Source organism: Neofelis nebulosa, chromosome 7 (genome assembly GCF_028018385.1).
Source record: "Neofelis nebulosa isolate mNeoNeb1 chromosome 7, mNeoNeb1.pri, whole genome shotgun sequence".
Taxonomy (NCBI): Eukaryota; Metazoa; Chordata; class Mammalia; order Carnivora; family Felidae; genus Neofelis; species Neofelis nebulosa.
In genome coordinates, this window is record NC_080788.1 from 122,651,098 (window position 1) to 122,672,020 (window position 20,923).

The 20,923-nt window shown below is 45.9% G+C and overlaps 1 protein-coding gene across 4 annotated transcripts in view; it reads right to left on the bottom strand.

Moving 5' to 3' along the window:
* ANGEL1 (angel homolog 1) overlaps nucleotides 1–20,923 on the bottom strand; it is a 39,372-nt gene that overhangs the window by 12,046 nt on the left and 6,403 nt on the right. The window contains exons 2-8 of one of the 4 annotated variants that reach the window (XM_058739775.1): nucleotides 15,304–15,418; nucleotides 10,999–11,574; nucleotides 9,848–10,074; nucleotides 9,316–9,385; nucleotides 8,254–8,687; nucleotides 5,579–5,705; nucleotides 4,948–5,058 (exon numbers count right to left, since the gene is read on the bottom strand). In XM_058739775.1, coding sequence (XP_058595758.1) covers nucleotides 4,948–5,058; nucleotides 5,579–5,705; nucleotides 8,254–8,687; nucleotides 9,316–9,385; nucleotides 9,848–10,074; nucleotides 10,999–11,574; nucleotides 15,304–15,406 — 1,648 coding nt within the window. In that variant the 5' untranslated portion in view covers nucleotides 15,407–15,418. Of the gene's footprint in view, nucleotides 1–4,947; nucleotides 5,059–5,578; nucleotides 5,706–8,253; nucleotides 8,688–9,315; nucleotides 9,386–9,847; nucleotides 10,075–10,998; nucleotides 11,575–13,522; nucleotides 13,658–14,323; nucleotides 14,451–15,303; nucleotides 15,419–20,923 lie in introns of those variants that run through there. The other 3 variants (XM_058739776.1, XM_058739779.1, XM_058739778.1) reach the window with 3 other exon arrangements.

Here is a 20,923-nt window from a genome sequence, read left to right on the forward strand (position 1 = left end):
TTTATGATGGTCTTTTTTTTTAAATGTTTATTCATTTTTGAAAGACAGACAGACAGAGCATGAGTGGGGGAGGGGCAGAGAGAAGGGGAGACACAGAATCTAAAGCAGGCTCCAGGCTCTGAGCTGTCAGCACAGAGCCCAACATGGGGCTCGAACTCACGGGCCGTGAGATCATGATCTGAGCCAAAGTTGGACGCTTAACTGACTGAGCCACCCAGGTGCCCCAATGGTGGTCTAATTCTTAAGAATTTTCCATGAATACTTAAAAAGATGTCTTTGCTCTACTTTCAATATTCAGAGTTTGATATGTACCAATCAGATTTACCATAATACATATACTGAAGACTTCCATATTCTTAAAAATTTTTTTTTAATGTTTATTTTTGAAGGAGAGAGAGACAGAGCATGAGCAGGCGAGGGGCAGAGAGAGAGGGAAACACAGAATCTGAAGTGGGCTCCAGGCTCTGAGTTGTTAGCACAGAGCCTGATGCGGGGCTTGAACTCACGAGCCATGAGATCATGACCTGAGCCAAAGTCGGACGCTTAACTGAGTCAGCCACCCAGGAGCCCCAAGACTTCCATATTCTTACCTTTTATCTAATTGTCCTGTTGTAGGCTGAGATTATTTAAAGCCTTTTACCATTAGTTATTTTCTGACTATTGTTCCTTGTTAAAGTCTGCAGTTTCACTTTGTGATTGTTAATGTAATGTTATTCAGAGCATAAATATTCGTAATGCTAATATCTTCATTTTGAGTCACATCTTTTACCATTACAACATACCAGAAAAATTTCAGTGACCAGCAGGATACTAAAAATGGTTTCCCTCAACACCAGGCTCTGTCCATGCAGCACTGGGTACAAACAGCAGCGTTTCTGGCAGTCACACAAGACTAGAGGCCTCTCCATACCCCACTAGGCCATTTGACCACATGGGCCACAGCTGCCTCTACCTGAGCTGCAGTGGCTTCCTGACCCAGTCAGCAAAGTAGCAGCCAAACAAGTAAGTTCTTCTGCAAGTACTTGGGAAAAGGATAAATTGTGTCCAGGCATGTGGAGAAGCGAGTGAAGAAGCTGGATTCAGAACTTCCCTGGTTAGAAAACTGATCAGACAGGGGCGCCTGGGTGGCTCAGTTGGTTAAGCGGCCGACTTCGGCTCAGGTCTCGCGATCCGATCCATGAGTTCAAGCCCCGCGTCGGGCTCTGGGCTGATGGCTCAGAGCCTGGAGCCTGCTTCCGATTCTGTGTCTCCCTCTCTCTCTGCCCCTCCCCCGTTCATGTTCTGTCTCTCTGTCTCAAAAATAAATAAAACGTTAAAAAAAAAAAATTAAAAAAAAAAAAAAAAGAAAGAAAACTGATCAGACAGACTTTGGTCTGTGGCCATCTGGTCAGTTTGTAAATAGTGGTTACAAAAATAATCTGTTAGCAATTATTTTTTCCTATAATGCACTTTATTGGGTACATGCTTTGTTCTTATTTATAAAAAGACCTGAAGGTCGAGAGCTCAATGGAAATGGGCAAGTGCTCACAAGAAAAAAAAAAACACAGTAACCCCTTTTCAGTGTCTTTAAGGCCATACTGGAAAGAAGAAATCATTAATAACTGAAAATGTTTACAAGCAGAGGACTTGAACTTTAGATTCCCTCTTTATGAATTATTCCCCCAAAAAGGGAGTTGGGGAGAGTGAGAACCACATGTTTTTATTACACAACTTGGGCAATGTAGAATGCTCCAGGGCAATGCAACATCGGCCTACAGGAAGGTACCATAATTACCTAGCATTGCAGCTTCTTTTGCAACTCACATGCTGCCCCTTGAAATCAGTGTCACAGTCAAGTCAGCAAGTTTTGATGTGCACTAACTAGTGGGTTGCATGACTCTACTATTAGACTAGAAATATTATTTGTTAGCACATCTAATACATCTTCTAAAAAAAAAGATCACATATTATCATCTCCTTATTGCACTTAAGTCTTTCTAGTCACGGTCTAAAAAAGGTGGTAGATTTTTAGATTTGGAGTCTTTAAAAGACATTCATCAGATAAACATTTTTCCAAAGAAGACATACAAATGGCCAACAAAAACATGAAGTAAAAAATACTTGCTTTTAGTATTATTTTGTTTTGTTTTACATTTTGTTTGTTTATTTATTTAAGTAATCTCTACACCTGATATGGGGCTCGAACTCACAGCTCCGAGATCAGGAGTCACATGCTCCATGAACTGAGCCAGGGGAGACCTGTTTCATTTTTATTTTTAACGTTTATTTTTGAGAGAGAGAGACAGAGTATGAGTGGGGGAGGGAAGACGGAGAGGGAGACACAGAATCCGAAGCAGACTCCAGGCTCCGAGCTGTCAGCACACAACCTGATGCAGAGCTTGAACTCACGAACCGCAAGATCATGACCTGAGCCGAAGTCGGATGCTTAACCGACTGAGCCACCCAGGACCCCCATTTTGTTTTTATTTTATTTTTATTTTTTTTTTTTTTTTTTTTTTTTTTTTTAAATTTTTTTTTTTCAACGTTTTTTATTTATTTTTTTGGGACAGAGAGAGACAGAGCATGAACGGGGGAGGGGCAGAGAGAGAGGGAGACACAGAATCGGAAACAGGCTCCAGGCTCCGAGCCATCAGCCCAGAGCCTGACGCGGGGCTCGAACTCACGGACCGCGAGATCGTGACCTGGCTGAAGTCGGACGCTTAACCGACTGCGCCACCCAGGCGCCCCCCCCCATTTTGTTTTTAATCTTCTACTCGTAACCTGAAATGTGGTATCCTACTACTGTTTAACTTTAGGTTTTTGTAATTCTAAAACACTGGCACGTGGCACGTGCTCGCTGCTTAATGCACGAGGGCCGTCAGTATTGTTTTCGCTAACGCTACAGTTAGAGAATTGATTTAGCTTTGCAATTAAAAAAAAAAAAACTGAGCCACTGAAATGTTCATTACTCTGTGCAAAATGCCAATTCAAATTAAATTCCTACAAGAAAAAAATAAATTCATTGCTTTATCACCAGTCGTTCTATAGTTTTTCCAGTCATTGCTTGGTTGTCTTAGGTTATTGTAGCCGTTTGGCCAAGAAACGCTTTTGGTTGAGTATGAAATTCTTGAGCCACACCTTCTTTCCTTGAAGCCTTGTTCTCCTGTCTTCCAGAGTTGAATGATAATGTTAAGAAGTCTGAAGCCAACCTGGTTATTTTTACCTTTAAGAGTAGCCCAATCTTTTTGGTTCAATTGCCCAAAGGATTCTTTTATCTCTGGCTTCCAATAACTTCACAAGGATGTCTTATTGTTGATTCTCCTATTTCATTTTTTACTGAAAATTGGTACATCCTCTCAATTTGAAGATTCAAATCTTTTAATTTGGGGAAAATCTTCCTTGAATCATACCTTTATACATTTCTTGTATGCCATTATACAGACTTTCTTGTGAACTTCAATTATGTGTATGCTGAGAATTTCCTTATCCTTCACTACTGTCATTTCTCTCCAGTCTCTTTTATCTTTTTACTTCTTTTTATTTTGCTTTTTCTTTCATGGCCTCGGTCTCTTGTTTTCAGCAGTATTTCTTCCTATTCCTTCTTATGCTACACCCAATTTTGTCTTCATTTTATGTGATTTTTAAAATTTTTTAGTCTACTTCTTTCCTGAGTTCTGCAGCTTCTGTCTCATCTTCCGATGCCTTGCCATTTGCATGAACTTATTCTAAGGCAATTGTTTTTGTACTCTTATTTTATAAAGGCAATTGTTTCACTTTTTTATTCACGGGACAATGTTCATAATTTTTCACATGCTTCATGGCAACAATTTTTATCTCTGAGGTAAGCATTCTTTATCTGCCTTTTATTTTTCCAGTTCCTTCTGCTTTTCTTTCTTGCAGTATTCTAGCACAGATCTCATGCTGGCTCCTTTTAGGCAGCCCAGCTTTGAATCAGTCGAGGTTTTTCTATAGCAGCTATCTGTATAGTTTCTCTAAGGGAAGAACTGTGTAGGCACTCCAAGGAAAAGGAATATTCCTGATGACACAGGGCCATATATGAATATATGAGTCCTTTTAATCTTGATTTCTCCCTCCAAAAGCGATATGCAGCTCTGTAAGTATCTCATCTCCCCACTGCCACTCAAACTGCTTAATGCAAATAGGGCTTGATTCCTTGATCAGGCTTTTCTCCGGTGCCTCTTAAGACCAAAACGGGTTCAGAAAATCTCCTGTCACAACCTGTGCAACTTATTCTTGCTGATGAAACAAGGGATTTTAGTTTTGTGGCTTAAGGTACACTTCTCACCTTGGAGAAATACACTGTGCTGATTCCTTGTGAGATGCATACAGTCCCCAGATAAGTCCCTCCACACTTCCTCCAGCACCCCTGCACGATCTCCAGTGCTTTCTGAAGCTATTCCACCTGTGCTGTGATCCATGGTTTCAAATACCTTCAAAACTTCTTTCTCAACGATACAGGTTGTATTGCTTTTTTCCATTCTCCTTGTTGCTTTGGAATGGTTTCAGAGACGAGAAGAGGAGAATGTCAAGTATACTCTGCCATATTTGATCTGGAAGTTCTCAGTAGGAGTAACTTTTTATTACAAGCAGGACTACTGTCACCTTATGATTCTGAAAGCCCTGTCATGTGTACCTTCCCTCCTCTATGCCGAACACATGCTAGTTATTAGCAACTTAAGCCTAAAAAGGTTACATGGCTCATTTAAGGTCTCAAAGATGACTGGAACTCAGGTCTCTTGATTCTTGGCCTATGTTCTAACTGCACTGCACACCCATACATGCATATGGCCAAAGAACTCCATGGACCTTCCTTCTAAGCATGTTTATCACCACAAGCTTACCTCTAACAATTATACTTACAAAAAGACTAAGGAACCACATAACTGACAAATTATCAGGGGTGAAGAGGAAAGAAGACCAAGAAAACAAGCTTAGTTCCTACATTACCTGGCTTAGTATCTGTCACTCCTTCAATAAGAACCAGTCCCACTGGTCGCTGACAGGCGACATCACAGAAACGGAATCGCAGCAGGAAGTCTCGGCTATACTGTAGTCTCTCTGTAAACCAGGAAAAGCCATACAGTGAGAGAAAGGAAGACAAGCCACATGCTGAAACCTCCTTAATACCGAGAAGCTTCCAGTGTAGGGACACAGGGGAAGCCTGGCTCTGAAGACAAGCTGAATCTCCAACAGATAGGATTTAAAGTTGTCCATTTCACTGGGAGATCATGAGGACAGTGAGAAAAACAAAGGAATTTGCTAACCGAATTGAAGGAATTACATTTTCTCTTGTCACTGAAATACTAGCTTTCTTCCAAAATGGGCACAGAGGCACAGCCAATTAAGAATGGGGTCTATGGGGATACCTGGATGGCTCAGTTGGTTAAGCCTCCGACTCTTGATCTCAGCTCAGGTCATGATCTCAGGGTTTGTGGGTTCGAGCCCTGTGTCGGGCTCTGCACTGACAGTGCAGAACCTGCTTGGGATTCTGTCTCTCCCTCTCTCTGCCCCTCCCCTGCTTGCTCTCTCTCGGTCTCTCTCAAAATAAATAAATTTTAAAAATGTGGTACATGCTCACCTGATCTCTTGGGGTGACAAAAAGTGATATACTGACAGCAATCAGTAATACCCAGGGAGCTGGGCCATAGTGGGGCTTGTAGCTTCCTCTGGTAAAGCTGATGGGAGAAGTCTTCCTGTCCAGATACCTATAAGGAAAGAGCAGGTGGGAATGAGGACACCAAGATGGAAAAAGAAAATAGCCCATGATTTGGGACATGCAGACAAACACACGCACACACACAATCACACACTATATACATAATATAAGCAAAACATGTAAGTCTCTGGGTAAGGTTAAAAATAAGGAGCTAATGAAAACCTTATTTATTTATTTATTTATTTATTTATTTATTTATTTATTTAGAGAGCACGCCTGTGCACAGGCAGGGGAGGGGCAGAGAAAGAGAGAGAGAGAGAGAGAGAGAGAGAGAGAGAGAGAGAGAGAGAGAATCCCAAGCAGGCTCTGTGCTACTCGCACAGAGCCCAGTGCGGGGCTTGATCCCACAAACTGTGAGATGATGACCTGAGCTGAAATCAAGAGTCGGATGCTTAACTGACTGAGTCACCCAGGTGCCCCGTTTTATTTATTTGTTTGTTTGTTTTGAGGGAGAGAGAGTAAAACCCTTTTTGTTTTTTTAACTAGAAACACTGAATTGTCCATGAGGCAGAAATAAGGGGTAAGAGAATGAGGTATGAGGGTGAAAGAGAATAGAACGTGTATGAACATATAGTCTCCTAAATTTCACCTCGGAAAAATCTACCTGAGTCTCCACGGAGAATATCAACTTTCAGGGGCTTTAATCTGCAGTGGGAAAAGGTTTATCCTGATCTTTGGATCTTCTGGATCAAGGTCTAGCATCTTAAGCCTATCATGAGGAAACCACAGGGTCAAACCAAATGGGAAATGCACCAAAGCACTTTACCGTATCTATGTCACCATCCTCGGTCAAAGCCAATGAGCAGCCTGGGAACGGACAGAACGCAGTAGGGAAACACATTCGGCAACATCAGTCATCTGCATATCTCCAACGTGTGTAGCAAAATTCCCTTTATTTCATTTGACAACAACAAATATTTGAATGCCAAATATGTGCAAGACACTAGCTAAGTGGGGAGGCAAGAGCAGTGAGAGAAACAATCTCTCTGGCCTTGAAGGACATAAATTTTCAATATGCCGCCTCAAGTAAAACAGAGCTGGAATCTAATGGCCACTTTCTAGCTGTGTGACTTTGGGCAAGTCAGTTAACTCCCTTGGGTTCAATATCCTCTACTATAAAATGGGATAGTAATACCACATACAATTAATGATCTTGATAATAATAACTGATTGTTAACTGCTTCCTTTGAAGCAGGAACTGGAAAATACTTTACTGTGCATTATTGTATTTGATCCATCAAACAACAACAAAAAACCCCTCTGAAGTAGCTCCCATTGTTTCCCTAGCATATGGATGAGGTGCATGGGGCTTAAGGAAGTTAAGTAACTTGCACAGGGTAGCAGAGCAGGGTCTGGAACTCAGGACTGTCTGGCTTCAAAACGAGTGCTCTTAATCACTATGCCTAATGGTGCCAGTCACATGGTAGGCACTTAAATTATTTTTCCCCATTCTCTAGCTCCTTGACCATGGCAGCTTTCCAGCAGGATAAGGCCTTTCTCTGCATACATGAGAACCAGGATATTGCTAGCACTTGAGTAACCTCATTAAAATAAAAGTCCAAAGTGCTTAATAACAATTCAGCCATTTTTGTGCCCTGCCAAAAGTTAAAGCAAGAAGATGGACAGCAAGGACAAGACAGAGGATCAGGGAGATTAAGGGACATATAAAGAAATCAGTACAAGCTGAAGGTCTAGCAGCAAGGCTAAATACACATGATAAAACTGTAAGATATCTATGCTACCAACATTCAGCATTTAAAAGGAATGAGATAGATCCATATATACGTTGCTGCGTGACAAAAACCAAACTACAAAACGAAACATAGAGTACACACATATACACAATAGGTCAAATATCAGCAGTTAGAAGCAATCACAGCATAGCACTGGTGGGGCAAGAGCTCTAGGGCTTGCAGATCCTGGTTACAGATCCTGGCTCCACCACTACCTACCTGCATAATCTAGAGCCAGCAACTGCCTAACTTCTCTACGCCTTAGTTTCCTCACTTAAAAAATGTTAAGCGATGACAGAAATTGTGAAAGTTGAGTGAGTTAATACATGTAAAGTGCTTAAAATAGCACCTGGAATCCAGTTAGTACCTAATAAGTGTAAATTATAATTACAATATCACAGGAACATAGATATCACCGTAAATATATACAGAACGTTCTGGAAGACAACCACCAAACTTCAAACAGTTACTACTTCACTCTAAGGGAAAGGGTAAGGAATGTATGTAATAAACGTGGGTTTGGTCTTATTTTATGTTTGAATTCTTGCAAGGATGTACTTGTGTATTACATCTAAACTACCAATCAATGATAAAAATTGAAAGGATTTCAAGACGCCAAAGGCACCCAGGAATTTCTAACTTCCAGGTTTCAGAACAAAAACTATTCAACAGAACAAGAAAAGGCAGGAGGGAGCCAGAACAGGTGTAACTGAGGTCCCTGCCACAGAAGCAGCACTAGCTGCCAACACCTGAATCTCTCCCTTGGCCATATTCCCACCCCTGAAGTGGTTTCCCCCATTTCACCTTCCAGGCTGGCATCCCATGGTACTGGAGCTCCCCATTCCTGATGAAGTTGTAGAGAGGTGAATCAGGAACAGAATTCAGGTCACCACACAAGATGATGGGGCAATGGCTGCCATCTGACAACCTGGCCACTTTGTCCACTTCTGCCAAGAGAATGGCCATCTGGGCCAGCTTGACATCACCCCGGCGTGGGTTGTATAAGACATGGGTATTTGCCACACAGAGAGGGGCCACTGAGACTTGCCCCAGGCCTTCTGGGACTAGTGGCTGCAACAGCAACACTAAGCCCACGTTGTCCCGATTGAGGAGCTCCAAGCCAGGCCGAAAGTACTCCACAGGGCTGGCACAGAGCAGACGGAATCTCGTGGGCTTGTAGCAGACAGCACAGCCATCTGTCTTACATCCGGTCCTCCTCTTGTAGAAACAGGTAAAACCTGCAAGGAACACCCAGCCAAGGAGATGGGTCAGAGTCCTTGAAGCCTGAATCCCTCCAAGCAGTGGCAGTAGCTGAGGCGTGTATGCCTAAGGCACTGCTCCCGCTGCTCCATAAGGGGAGTTCCTGTCCTTGCCAACTCCTTGGTTCTGCAGAGGTTCCCTTACAGTGGTAAGCAGATGACTGAGTGGCTAAAGGGGAAGTAGGACAGAAGGGTATGAAGAGACAGAACTCGACAGGAAAAGCATGGATTCTAGAGTCAAACAAATTGGAGTCCTAGCTGCACAACCTACTAGCTTTGTAGCATGGTGACCTTGAGCAAGTCACACAGATTTACAGAACCTCAGTTTCCTCACTGTAAAACAGGGATAACAATACTCAACCTCACAGGGTTGGTTACTTCAAGGATTAAAGGCAATTCATGTCAATTAATTAATTCAAGGCAATTAATGCCAGAATTGCTTTAAAACTACAGAACTCTTTCTTTCTCACCCATATACAAAGGAGGAGCTAGTGCACGGGTGAGAATGAGGATTTACTGAAGCAAAAGAAAAAGATGGTGCCTTCAGGAGAGAACAGACAGGGCCATAGGAAGCAAGATTGGTGAACATGCCAGGGAACCGCATTACCCATCATTCGCAGAGAAGGCTCCAGCTGCTCCCAGTAATGATCCTCCTGGACTTCCTGGAGACACAGGATCTGGAAAAGTGACAAGGAAACCAATCACTCCAGAGTACCAAGAGTGCTGGAGAGTGACTCCCACCCCAGGAGCAGGGACTGAGGGCAGGTGGAAAGCTGCTGCTGGTCTCAGGCAGGGTCACACTGAAGCTTCCCGCAGGGCCAACTCTTCCCATACAGCCACCCCCATCAAGGAAAAGCCTAGACTTAAGCTGAGTAGACCCGAAGCATGTGCTGGGTTTTCCTGTTCCTTGAATCCCTCAAGTCTCCCTCCCTGCATAAAGGTGTTGGAAAGTGTGTACCCACGGAGTCTTCTCAACACCTGCCAAAAACTCATTTATTCCAGGCAAGAAGGCTCCAGCCCTAGGCAGAACTCTGACCCTATACACATATAAACTGTAAACTCATTTTTTAAGAGCATTTGGGAAATAGCCCAGGTCCAGAGCAAATACAAGATGGCACCTTCCCCCCTTCATCACTCACATCAGGGTCCCAGTGCTGGAATTCCTGCATGAGATTCGCAAAGCGATAGTTCCAATTGAGGATGTCTGGGTGGCAATGCAGGTAGAGCTCTGAGCTCTGCTGCATCAGGTCCTGGGCCAGGATGTTATAGGACATTAGAGTGAACTGGAACTGAGGGCCATCCCCTGCCTCCAGGCCCTGAGCATCTGGCTGAGTAGAGAAATCCTCCCATTCTCGCCACAAGATTTCTGCAAAGGGGTTGGGGAGAAGTCCACAAGAAGTACATGTTATCCACAGGCCCCACCATCTCCACTCCTGACTCAGAGATACTGTGTCTGAAGTTCCTTTTTGTCATCTTTCCTGTCACCCATCCCTCTCTCTGGCTATTTCAGCAGTACTCTATGGACATTTCCAGACTAGACAGCAAGCTCCGTAAAGCCAGAGACAATCTTGGCCTGTTCAGCGTGGAGTGGATCCCCAGTACCTAGCATAGTACCTGGCACCTAGTACATGTTCAATAAATGAAGGCTGACAATTTCTCACTTTTGATAAATCCATGGGTCTCTGTGGAGGATCCCTCGGATCAATGTGTTTAATAGTCACCTGAGGTTAAAGACATTTCGAGAGTAATCTTAGCCTTGGGTGTTTTCTAACCTTTATACTTGAAAAAGCCTGTGGAGCTGTAAACCACATGTTCCCCATCTCCCCTAGAGCATGGAGATGCAAGTGGGCTCAACCCACTTGAGCCACAGAACTCATTCTTCAAATTTTAATGGAAGCCAAATATGTAGGTAAAACTAGAAGATAAAATTCTGGTTGAGGCAGAGTACAGGCCCTGAGATCTCTCCACCACTACTCCTAGAAACAGCATCATGGAGAATCAGAACTAGATGCAGCATCATGGAGAATCAGAATCAGATGCAGTGCTTTCGCTTCTGCATCTAGCCATGTGACTTCAGGCATGTCCTGCTACCTGTCTGCATCATGGTTATTTCATCTGAAAGACCATGGGGCTGAATGAGACGATCTCTAAGGCCCCTCTAGATTTGACACTGTAAGATCAGAATGCAGAGACAGAGCTCCCCACCAGAGAGTCTTCTCTTTAGCAATGGCTCTGCCCAGAGTGGAGACAAGCTGCTACCCTGGCTCACTCAGCCAGTTGTCAGACTCACCATGATATGGGATTTCCATCGGGGGAGGCTGCAACTGCCCCAGGCCCTCAAAAGGCCAGATGAGAGCCTCTTCCTGGGGCATAGGCTCAGGTGCTATGCTCCAGGCCACCACTGCAGGGTCCTCTTCCCACTGCTCTGCAGCCAGGGCACCCATTGGGAGGGCAGCACAGTCTGCATACTGGGGGCCGGTCTGCATGGGGACAGCCGTCCACACTGGGCCCTCGACCTCGGGCAGTGGCTCCTCTCCTAGCACCTCAGGGAAAGGCTCCTCCAGGTTCTCTGCTGCCCGTAGGTCACTCAGCTGCCTGCTGGACCACTTGTCCTCTGACACAGCATCCTGTTCTCCAGGATTATCCATCAGAAGCGCCAGGCTGCTCTGGGCTAGTCCCTTATCTACAAGGGGACCCTCACTCAAAGTTGAGAGCACCTGGCTCGACCCTTCTTCTCGCCACTGCTGTAGCAGGCCCTCACACTCCTCCTGGTCGGGCCCCCGAGGGGCCATGGCAAAGCTGCCCTCTACCTGGGTGGACGAGCTCTTCGCCAGGAGGGCATTTTTTCGACATGTGAAGAAAGCATCTAAGAAGGCAAAATACCATGTTATAAGATGACAACATCACCCAACCCATACTCTTCTCCCAACTAGAATGTAAGTCCCATACAAGCAAGAATCATATCCACCTTGCTCATAGTTGTACCATCACTGAGCCTGCCCATTTTAATACCTGGAACACCTCACCATTAACATGAAGTGCTTACTACGTGCTGGGTGGTATTCTAAGTGCTTCATACATATTAACTAATGTATATGGTAGGGATCTAAAAGTATTCACTGTATGAATGAAAGAACAGCTATCCCACATAATCTAGGACAAAGACGGTCACATGTAACCACATCCCTTTTATCTGGAGGTTAAGACTCCTATTAAACATCAGAACCACAACTCTCTGGTTCTAAGGGCCATATTACATTGGAACCAGCACTTGACCGTGAATCAGAACCGTGGGTTACGACCTAGCAATGAAATTAGCAAACCATGTGACCTTGGACAATGCCTCTGGTGAGATGAACTCATTCTTGCCTATAAAGTGGAGACAGGGGAAGTTTGAACTAGATAATCTCCAAGAGCCTTTCCAGTTTTATAAATCCTCTAACCTACAAATACATTCCAAAAGAAAAAGTCCTAAAGTAGACAAAAAGAGTGTCTCAAAATCTATACAATTTACTTCTTAGCAAAGGCCCTTGCTCTTTGTCTCAAAGCTATGTATTCTATTCATCAATCTTCACAAACTTCATTATCAGCTTTCCCATTCCATAACACACCAGAGGCTGTAAATCAGAAGACGCCAACAACTGACAGCAAGAGACAGCTGTCATCTCTCTGCTACGGCAGCCACAAATGACAGCCAACAGGCAAGAAAGCAGGTGGGAAAACTCTAAAATTAGAGCCCCCAAACTCCAAGCACAGTATTTTGGTGCGAGCAAACACCCACACTCACTAAATCACTTATTTACAACACAGGACAAGTGACATGCACGACACTCACCCTCAATCACCAGAGATTCATTTTATCAGCTCTATTTTTTAAAAGGCAAGAAAAACTTCAAAATGGTTCAAATGTTGAGAGATACTATCTTATTTATAGTCTATGTTGATTTATGGCCCTCTAAACCAGTGGTTTTCAACCAGAGGGTAATTTTGCCCTCAGGGGACATTTGATATTATCTGGAAACACAGTGGCTGTCACAACTGTGGGGATGCTACTGGCATCTAGAGGTCAGAGGAGAAGGATACTGCTGAAGATCCTAGAGTGCAAAGGACAGCCCAGGCCCAAATGTCCATAATGCTGAGATTGGGAAACCCTGTTTTAAATCCACGGGCTGTGTTGCTGGCTTTAACCTCAGGGATTTGCTAATCCCCTGCCCCTGAAAACATCCTCTGCATACCAGATGGAAGAGTTTCTCTTGTTTACAAGTGTGAAAGTACTCGTTTTCAAATTTAGCAGATTTTTGGTGGTGGTGGTGGTGGCGTGGCGGCGGCCGTTGGTTTTTCAACAGAATCGTTTTATAAGGGAGGAGGGAGGAAGGGAATGGGAAGCATAGAAAGAAAACCTTCTGTAGGAACCAATACACAAAGTTGAAAGAAGTGGCACTACTTCTATGGGGGAGGGAGGGAGGGAGGGAGGGAGGGAGGGAGGGAGTGGCCCCTCCTGTGATCTCTCTAAACTCTGACTACTGGTCTATAAACCTGTGGACAAGTATATGTCACTAAGACTGTCACGAGACATCGGAAGGGCTCCAGAAATGGCAGCAACATGGGTAAAGGAATCTGCTTTAATTCTCTGAAAACAATTACTTCCGCGGAGCTTCTCATTCCTCAGAAGTACGGACACACAAATATTGCTTAGTTGAGTGCCTACTATATTCTGGACAGTGTGCTAGCGCTAGAGCTACAGGGAGCAGGACAGACATGGCCCTGCCCTCCTGCGGCTTGCATTCTAGCGACAGACCCACAGAAATAAATACCTGAGTGGCTATTTTACATACACACGTTGCGTAAAGTTCCGGAAACGACAAGCACAGAATGCAGCTGAACCGCGTATTTCTAAGAAAGTAGTTCTTGGTCTGTCCCGCCCTCTAAATTGCCGGAGAACATTCTGGGAGTTCTGCGGGATCTGTCACAGGGACTGACGGTCTCCTAAGAGCCTCGGGAATTTCAAAGACCAGGAACGGGAGCGCGGGCAGATCACGGAAAAGTGACGGAATAACTCTCTTCTCTCTGGGCGCTGGCTCCACCGCACGGACTCTCTAAACCCAAACCCACGGGAGACCGCTTCAAAGCTGGGGTTTAAATGGTCTCCGGGTTGCGAGCACCGGGTTTTCAACCAGGCACTGGGCGGGAGAGCGGAGAGGCGGCTGTGAAAGGTGAGTGTGGAGTAACCCAGGGAAAGGCAAGTGCGTGCGGGTCTTCGGCTCACACCCCCCGCCCCCAGGGAGTTCGGGCGTTCGCCTCGCCCCAACCCTCGCCGACCCCTCCCAGGGCCGTGCCTCGGCGGGCCCCTGCCCCTTCGCCGGCCTCTTCCCGCGTTAACCGTGGCGCGACGCCACCAGGCCACAGGCGTGAGGGGGGCCGCCCGCGAGGCTCGTCGGCCAGGCCCGGGCCTCGTGGGGTCCAGGAGCGGCACCGGGGGCCGCCTCCCCACACCTCGGCCGGGGGGAAAAGTGGTCGTGACGCCCGACGCGCCGCACGCCGGCCCCAGGCCCCGCGGGGCCCTGCCGACGTGGGCCCGGGCCTGGCGCCCGCCTGCCAGGACGCGGGGCCGGTACCTGAGAGGGCACGGAAGAGGCGCGCGGCCGGCAGCAGCAGGTAACACAGGCACGACGCGATCATGGCCGGCCGCCGCGCTCGCGCTCGCGCCCGCCTCCCCTCCTCACGGCCGCCCGCCGGCTCTCTCTCAGCTCGGCCCCACCCCCGGCCCCGCCCCCGGGGCGGCTCACGTGGTACCGCTGCGATTCAACAACAACTTTATTGGGAGCGCAGAGCCATGTGTGGGACCGCGAGGTCGGTGAGTCTGTTTCCGTGGCAACGGGCCCGGCCTGCCTCCCGGAAGCCATCCAGGAGCCCAGTTTGAAAATTAAGCACCGCATTGGAGGCTCCCATAGTATCCATTCTAAGGCAGTTTCACAGCTACTTTTGCCACGGAGCTAGGGGGCCCACCTCGGGTACACTATAACCTCTCTGCCCCTCAGTTTTCTCATCTGTAAAATGAAGGGCAGAATTTTCTCTAAGGCCTCACACAGCCCTGACTTCTATAATCTCTTCTCATCCCAGAAAAGAGAGCCAGTTCTTCCCCATTTGTTTACTTTTCCTGACTCTACTGTCTTACTCAGCTCAGATTCTAGGTCACAAATTAAGTCTACACCTTTGTCTCCTCTCCCATCCTATTCAAAATGGGCCCTTTTTTTTTTTACCCAATCTGGGGGAAAAAAAGGGGAGGGGGTATCCCATTGGTAAAGGGTTCAAGAAAGGTGGGGAAAAAAGTTCCACAAGGCAGGGACCAAGTCTGGTTTGTTGGTTAGTTTTCACTGAGGTATATCTCTCTAGTGCCTCCAACCATGCCAGGCACATAGTAGGGACCAAATCTTTGTTGACCAAACAAAGCATATGTCACCTAATGAAGGCCAGGTCTTCCGTCCATTGTGCGCTTACCCAAAGACCTCTGAGTTTCTCTCCCCCATCCCTCACCCTCAGTCTGCCTCAGCCACACTCTGAAGGAAGGACCGTGTAATACTCCCAAATTTGGTACCTAGTGTCTGAGCTGTGTGATTTCCGATTTGTGACTGGAGCCTCGGTTGCTCGGAGAAGCCCTCTGGAGAGTCACCAGATCCAGGACCAGCTGGATACATCATAACACTGAAAGGCTAAAAGAAGACGGAGAGAGTCAGTCTGGCTTCAAGTAACAGCACTCTCACCTTTGCCTGAGAAGAAGCAGGAGCCCCAGGGGCCATCTGAAGGTTGAGAAGCCTCTTAAAAACTAGTGCACAAATATTAGCTCTATCTAAAGAGCCTCCAAAGCCAGGCCCACTCCTTTTATGTGGCTTAAATAAACCTTCCTTGTACCTTCCTTCTGTTTTGTCCCAGTGGTTACCGAGAAGTCCAAGTTGTAAATCAGATCCCAAATCAAGGTACTTACCTAGGGACTATGTTTCATTTTGTGAAATGAGGGTTCCCTTATCCACTTGGAAATGTTTTAAAAGTACAAACTCCTAGGCCCTACTCCCAGGGTTTTGATTTAACAGGTCTGGAATGGGGCCATGGACACTGACCAGGTTATTCTGGCATACAGTTTGGGAACTTCTGCTAAAGGACCTAATCCTCAACTGTGCTGTTCAATGCATGTGTGAGCAAAATGTGTCAGGCCAGCTCATGCCATATTCTTTCAGAGGCTTTTCCCGAGGCCAAGTAAGCAAGACTGATCTCTTTTTGTTTCCTAATCCACTTTCAGCTATGTTGGAAAGGGTAGGGGGTTGCGAGCATCACATGTTTTGGAGTGAGGCCACCTGAGTTCAGACCATGGCTTTGCCAGTTCCTACCTGTGGAACCTCTCGGGTTACTGAACCTCTTGAAACCTCAGCTTCCTCGCTGTGCCCAACCCAGGGTAAGCTCTTAGTGTTTACCATTATATGCATGTTTTTAACGTAAGCGCAAACCAGCTCTGGCTACTGCTAATGTAGGGTCACCTTCTACAGTCTCTGGCAGAAATAAGGGCCTTCCAAACTGTAATGTGGTACTACAATTTGCAGCTTCATCATGTCAGAAATATTCCAAGAAGAGAGACCGGATGAGTCCCTCGATTCATCCCAACTGTGATAACAGTGGAGGCAATGATAAACCACTGGGTGGTTTCAAGGACGCAGAACCTAACGAATAGGGCAAGTGGAAGGTTTTGCAATACTTTGAGGGATATAAAATGTTCTTTTACAGGGAAATTTTCTGTATGCAAGAAGCTTAAGTACTTGCGGATTCAAATTTTACTTATGCCAGCAGGTATGTGTGGAAGTTCAAGATGGCTGCCCTTATTAATTTATTGGTCGAACGTGTACATTACACAGACTGTCATGAAGCTTCCTTTCAGGATTGCAGAGGCTGCTGAGCAAGGCCTAGAGCAAAGGTGCCCGAGAGAAATATAATGTGAGCCGCATATGTAATTGGAAAATTTTAGTAGCCTCATATAAAAAGCACAACAAAACAAACAAAAAAACAACAAAAAAAACACGGTGAAATTAATTTTTAATAGTATGTTTTATTTAACCCCATTTATCCAAAAAATCAGCATTTCAACATCGTCAATATTTTAAAATAAGGCAGCTTATGTTCTTTTTTTTTTTCTTTTTTTGTACTAAGCCTTTGAAATCCAGTATATGTGATAGCACATCTCAGTTTAGATTAGCCACAATTCAAGTGCTCCGTGGCTACAAGGGGCTTGTAGATATCGTATTGAACCTGCGCAGGTCTAGAGGGCTCAACAGCCTCTCAGATGGGATATGCTGAAAAGAACTGCCTCCATTCAAATCTTACGATAACCTGACACCCGTGCACTTCTCCTAACTTGGCTTCTGTTAGCCTAGTGTTTCCTCCTGGATCTTGGGATTTATGGCTAGATATTCCCAGAATGTGCCAGATTGGTCTGAATTGATACATTCACTCATTCACTCATTCACACATTCATGTATCCATTAGATGTTTATCAAGCACTCATCAGTGTTACCCCAGCCTCATCCTGTCTTTTCTTGACCTCCAGCACCCTCCTCCTCTTTCATTGCAGACTCTAGCCTTAGACTCCGTTTTTCCTACCTCAAATCCTCCTATGCCCAATGTGGATGAGCCATCCCAAGCCCTAGAAGCTCACTGTCACCACCTCCTCGGTGGCCACATTCCCACTATACATCAGATACCCTTGGAGTATCATTACGGGGTACTGCCCTGCCTCCGAAATCATAAATTCACACACCCACTCCGACAGATCACCTCATGGCCCACTTTTGCTTCTACTTCAGCAGTTCTCTAACTCCATCAAACCCTCGGGTTCTCTATTCTGTCCTCACACTTTCCCTCAATCACCATTTCTTTCTCTATCCAACATGGAATCCCCATGAGCCATCTTTTTTTTTTTATTTTTAATGTTTATTTATTTTTGAGAGAGAGAGGGGCACGAGTGTGAACAGGGGAAGGGCAGAGAGAGAGAGTGGGAAACACAGAATCCAAAGCAAGCCCCAAGATCCAAGCTGTCAGCCCAGAGCCCAACACAGAGCTTGAACTCACAAACTGTGAGATCATGACCTGAGCCGAACTGACACTTAACTGACTGAGCCACCCAGGTGCCCCCCACCCCCCATGAGCCATCTTTTAAATCACTGTCTTCCCAGTATCATCTCTCTTGCCCATTGTTCTTTGATTACTCCTAGGTCAAGTAAAACCATTCTCCTTCTTACATCTGGGCTGCTGAGCACTGGTGAATAAAATTACCAGCCCCTTGGACTGGAGCTCCTAGTGTGCTGGCCTCCAACCTCACTTCAGCCCTCAACCCTCCCCAGCAATCCTGTGCTCTTAACTAGGTTTCTCTCCCTTTCCACGATGACCATTCTTCTCAAACTTGTTGTCCTATGATGTCCCTTCTTGTTCTCTGGAGATCGTCTCCCTACCAACTTTAGAGAAAAACTAGAGCCACCAAGTGAAAACTCTCTACTGCTTGTTGCCACACCAACTCACTGACAGGCAACTCTAACTGCCTTCCTTCCCTCCCAACACGATGGCTGGCCATTCCATCTTTCATAGGATCCCCTCCTCCTGCTTCTTCAGAGATTTTGCTCCTTCTGCTCACCACTCTCCTTTTTTTCCTGGACTCCTTCCCATCAGCATTTAACCATGCTTCGGATCTCCTATACAGAACTCTCCCCCAGCCCAAGTCCTCCTCCAGCCATCCCTCCATCTCCCCATGTCTCCTTCATAGCCAGGCTTCTTGAGTTGTCCACTCCTGATATCCATACTTCCTCATCTCTCATTTGTCTCATCTTCATCCCACTGCAGTGGGGCTTCTGTCCTCATCACTCCACTGAAACTCCCCACCAGATTTCCCAGTGCCTTCCTTGTGGCCACATTTAATGGGCACCCTCCAGGCTTTATTATTTCTTGAATGTTCTGTAATCTTGCCTAACTCCCCGCCTCTTGTAAGATTCTCTCCTGTTGGTTTCTTTGACATTTTTGTTTTCCTTCTGACACTGTGGACATTTGTCCTAGTGTCTTTTATTTCTGTTCCCCTGAACACCCCCCTTTCAATGATGGTGTTCCCAGGATTTCACCCTTGGTCTCTTTCCTCTTCTTACTTTAAAATCCCTCCTTGAGAAATGTTCACCCTTCCAATGGCTTCAGATACCATTCACATACCAACAATTCACATATCTACATTTTTAATCCTTTCCCTGGGCCACAGACTCATAAATCCTTTTGCCTAACGGCCTCTCCAATAGATGGCCCGGAGGCACCTTAGAGATTCAACACACCCCAAATTGCATTCAGCACCTTTCCCCACCATTCTCCAAAAATGACTGCCCCTCTGTCCCCTCAGCTCTTCTGTCCTCTTGGCTCTGAATGGCACAGTCATCTACCAAGTTACCCTGGCCTCAGGCTTTTTATTTTCCCTTTTACTCTCATATCCGAGCTGTTCCGAGTCCGAGTGTTTTGGCCTCCTTTATATTTATTCAGTAAGTCCACTTCATCCCTGCAGCCACTTTTTTTTTCTTTTTTAATTTTTTTTAATGTTTATTTATTTTTGAGACAGAGAGAGACAGAGCATGAATGGGGGAGGGTCAGAGAGAGAGGGAGACACGGAATCTGAAGCAGGCTCCAGGCTCTGAGCTGTCAGCACAGTGCCCAACGCGGGGCTCGAACTCACGGACCATGAGATCATGACCTGAGCTGAAGTCGGACGCTTAACCAACTGAGCCACCCAGGCGCCCCTTTTTTTTCTTTTTAAGAGGGGGAGAGAGTGAGCATGAGTGGGGTGGGGGCAGAGAGAGAGAGAGGGAGAGAACGAGAATCCCAAGCAGGCTCCACCGTGTCAGCACAGAGCCCAATGCGGGGCTCGATCTCACGAACCGTGAGATCATGACCTGAGCTGAAATCAAGAGTCAGACGCTTAACCAACTGAGCCACCCAGGTGCCCCCTGCAGCCACTTCTACCTGGCTTTGATCCTCCTCCTTTCCCCAGTCTGCTTTCCACGCTGCAGCCAGAGCAATATTTCTACTCTGGGAATCATGTCAGGTCACACTGATGCTTAAAACCTCTCTGTAAACCCCACTGTCCTCAAATGCAGGGCAAACTCCTTAGCACAGCACCAAAGGCTCTCTGTTATTGGCCTCTGCTCACCTCCTATCTCTTCTGTCTGCTTTTCCCTTCCATCACCACTCCCGTCAATGAGGATCCCAACCCAGCTTCACTAAACCACCTGTGATGGCCTCAGCATGCTGCAGGGACTTTGTATATGCTTTCTTCCCAGCCTCAAATACTCCTCCTCCCTTGGGTCTGCCCCTGCCCCTGCCTTCATCTGCCTAATGGACCTTCAAGTTTCAGCCTAGACATTTCTTCCTCAAGGAAGCTCTCCCAAATCTCCAGCACCACCCCCACACAAACGTACCACTGCCCCCAGGCTGGACCAGCAGCCTCCTCCTCTTTGCTTTTCTCTCATCCTTGCTTATTCTGGACCCAACACGGTCACTGTCTTTTTACTCATCAGTGCCCTTCATGAGGTTCACCACTCTGTTCCCCTCGCCTAGCCCAGCACTAGGGCATTCAACACACCGAATGAATGAAGAGCTTCAGTTTCATAAGGAAACCAAGCATAATAAAATCCACACTTGCAAAAGTAGACACATAATGGGGCAGTTCTTGCTTTATCATTCTGCCAGTGCCTTTCTTTCAAAGACCCCCTCATATTTGCCATTTTTTTTCTTTTTATTTATTTTTAATATGAAATGTATTGTCAAATTGGTTTCCATACAACACTCAGTGCTCATCCCAACAGGTGCCCTCCTTCATGCCCATCACCCACTTTTCCCTCCCTTCCACCCCCCATCAACCCTCAGCTTATTCTCAGTTTTTAAGAGTCTCTTATGGGTTGCCTCCCTCCCTCTCTAACTTTTTTTTCCCCCTTTCCCTCCCCCCATGGTCTTCTGTTAAGTTTCTCAGGATCCACATAACAGTGAAACCATATGGTATCTGTCTTTCTCTGTATGACTTATTTCACTTAGCATCACACTCTCCAGTTCCATCCATGTTGCTACCAAAGGCCATATTTCATTCTTTCTCATTGCCAAGCAGTATTCCATTGTGTATATAAACCACAACTTCTTTATCCATTCATCAGTTG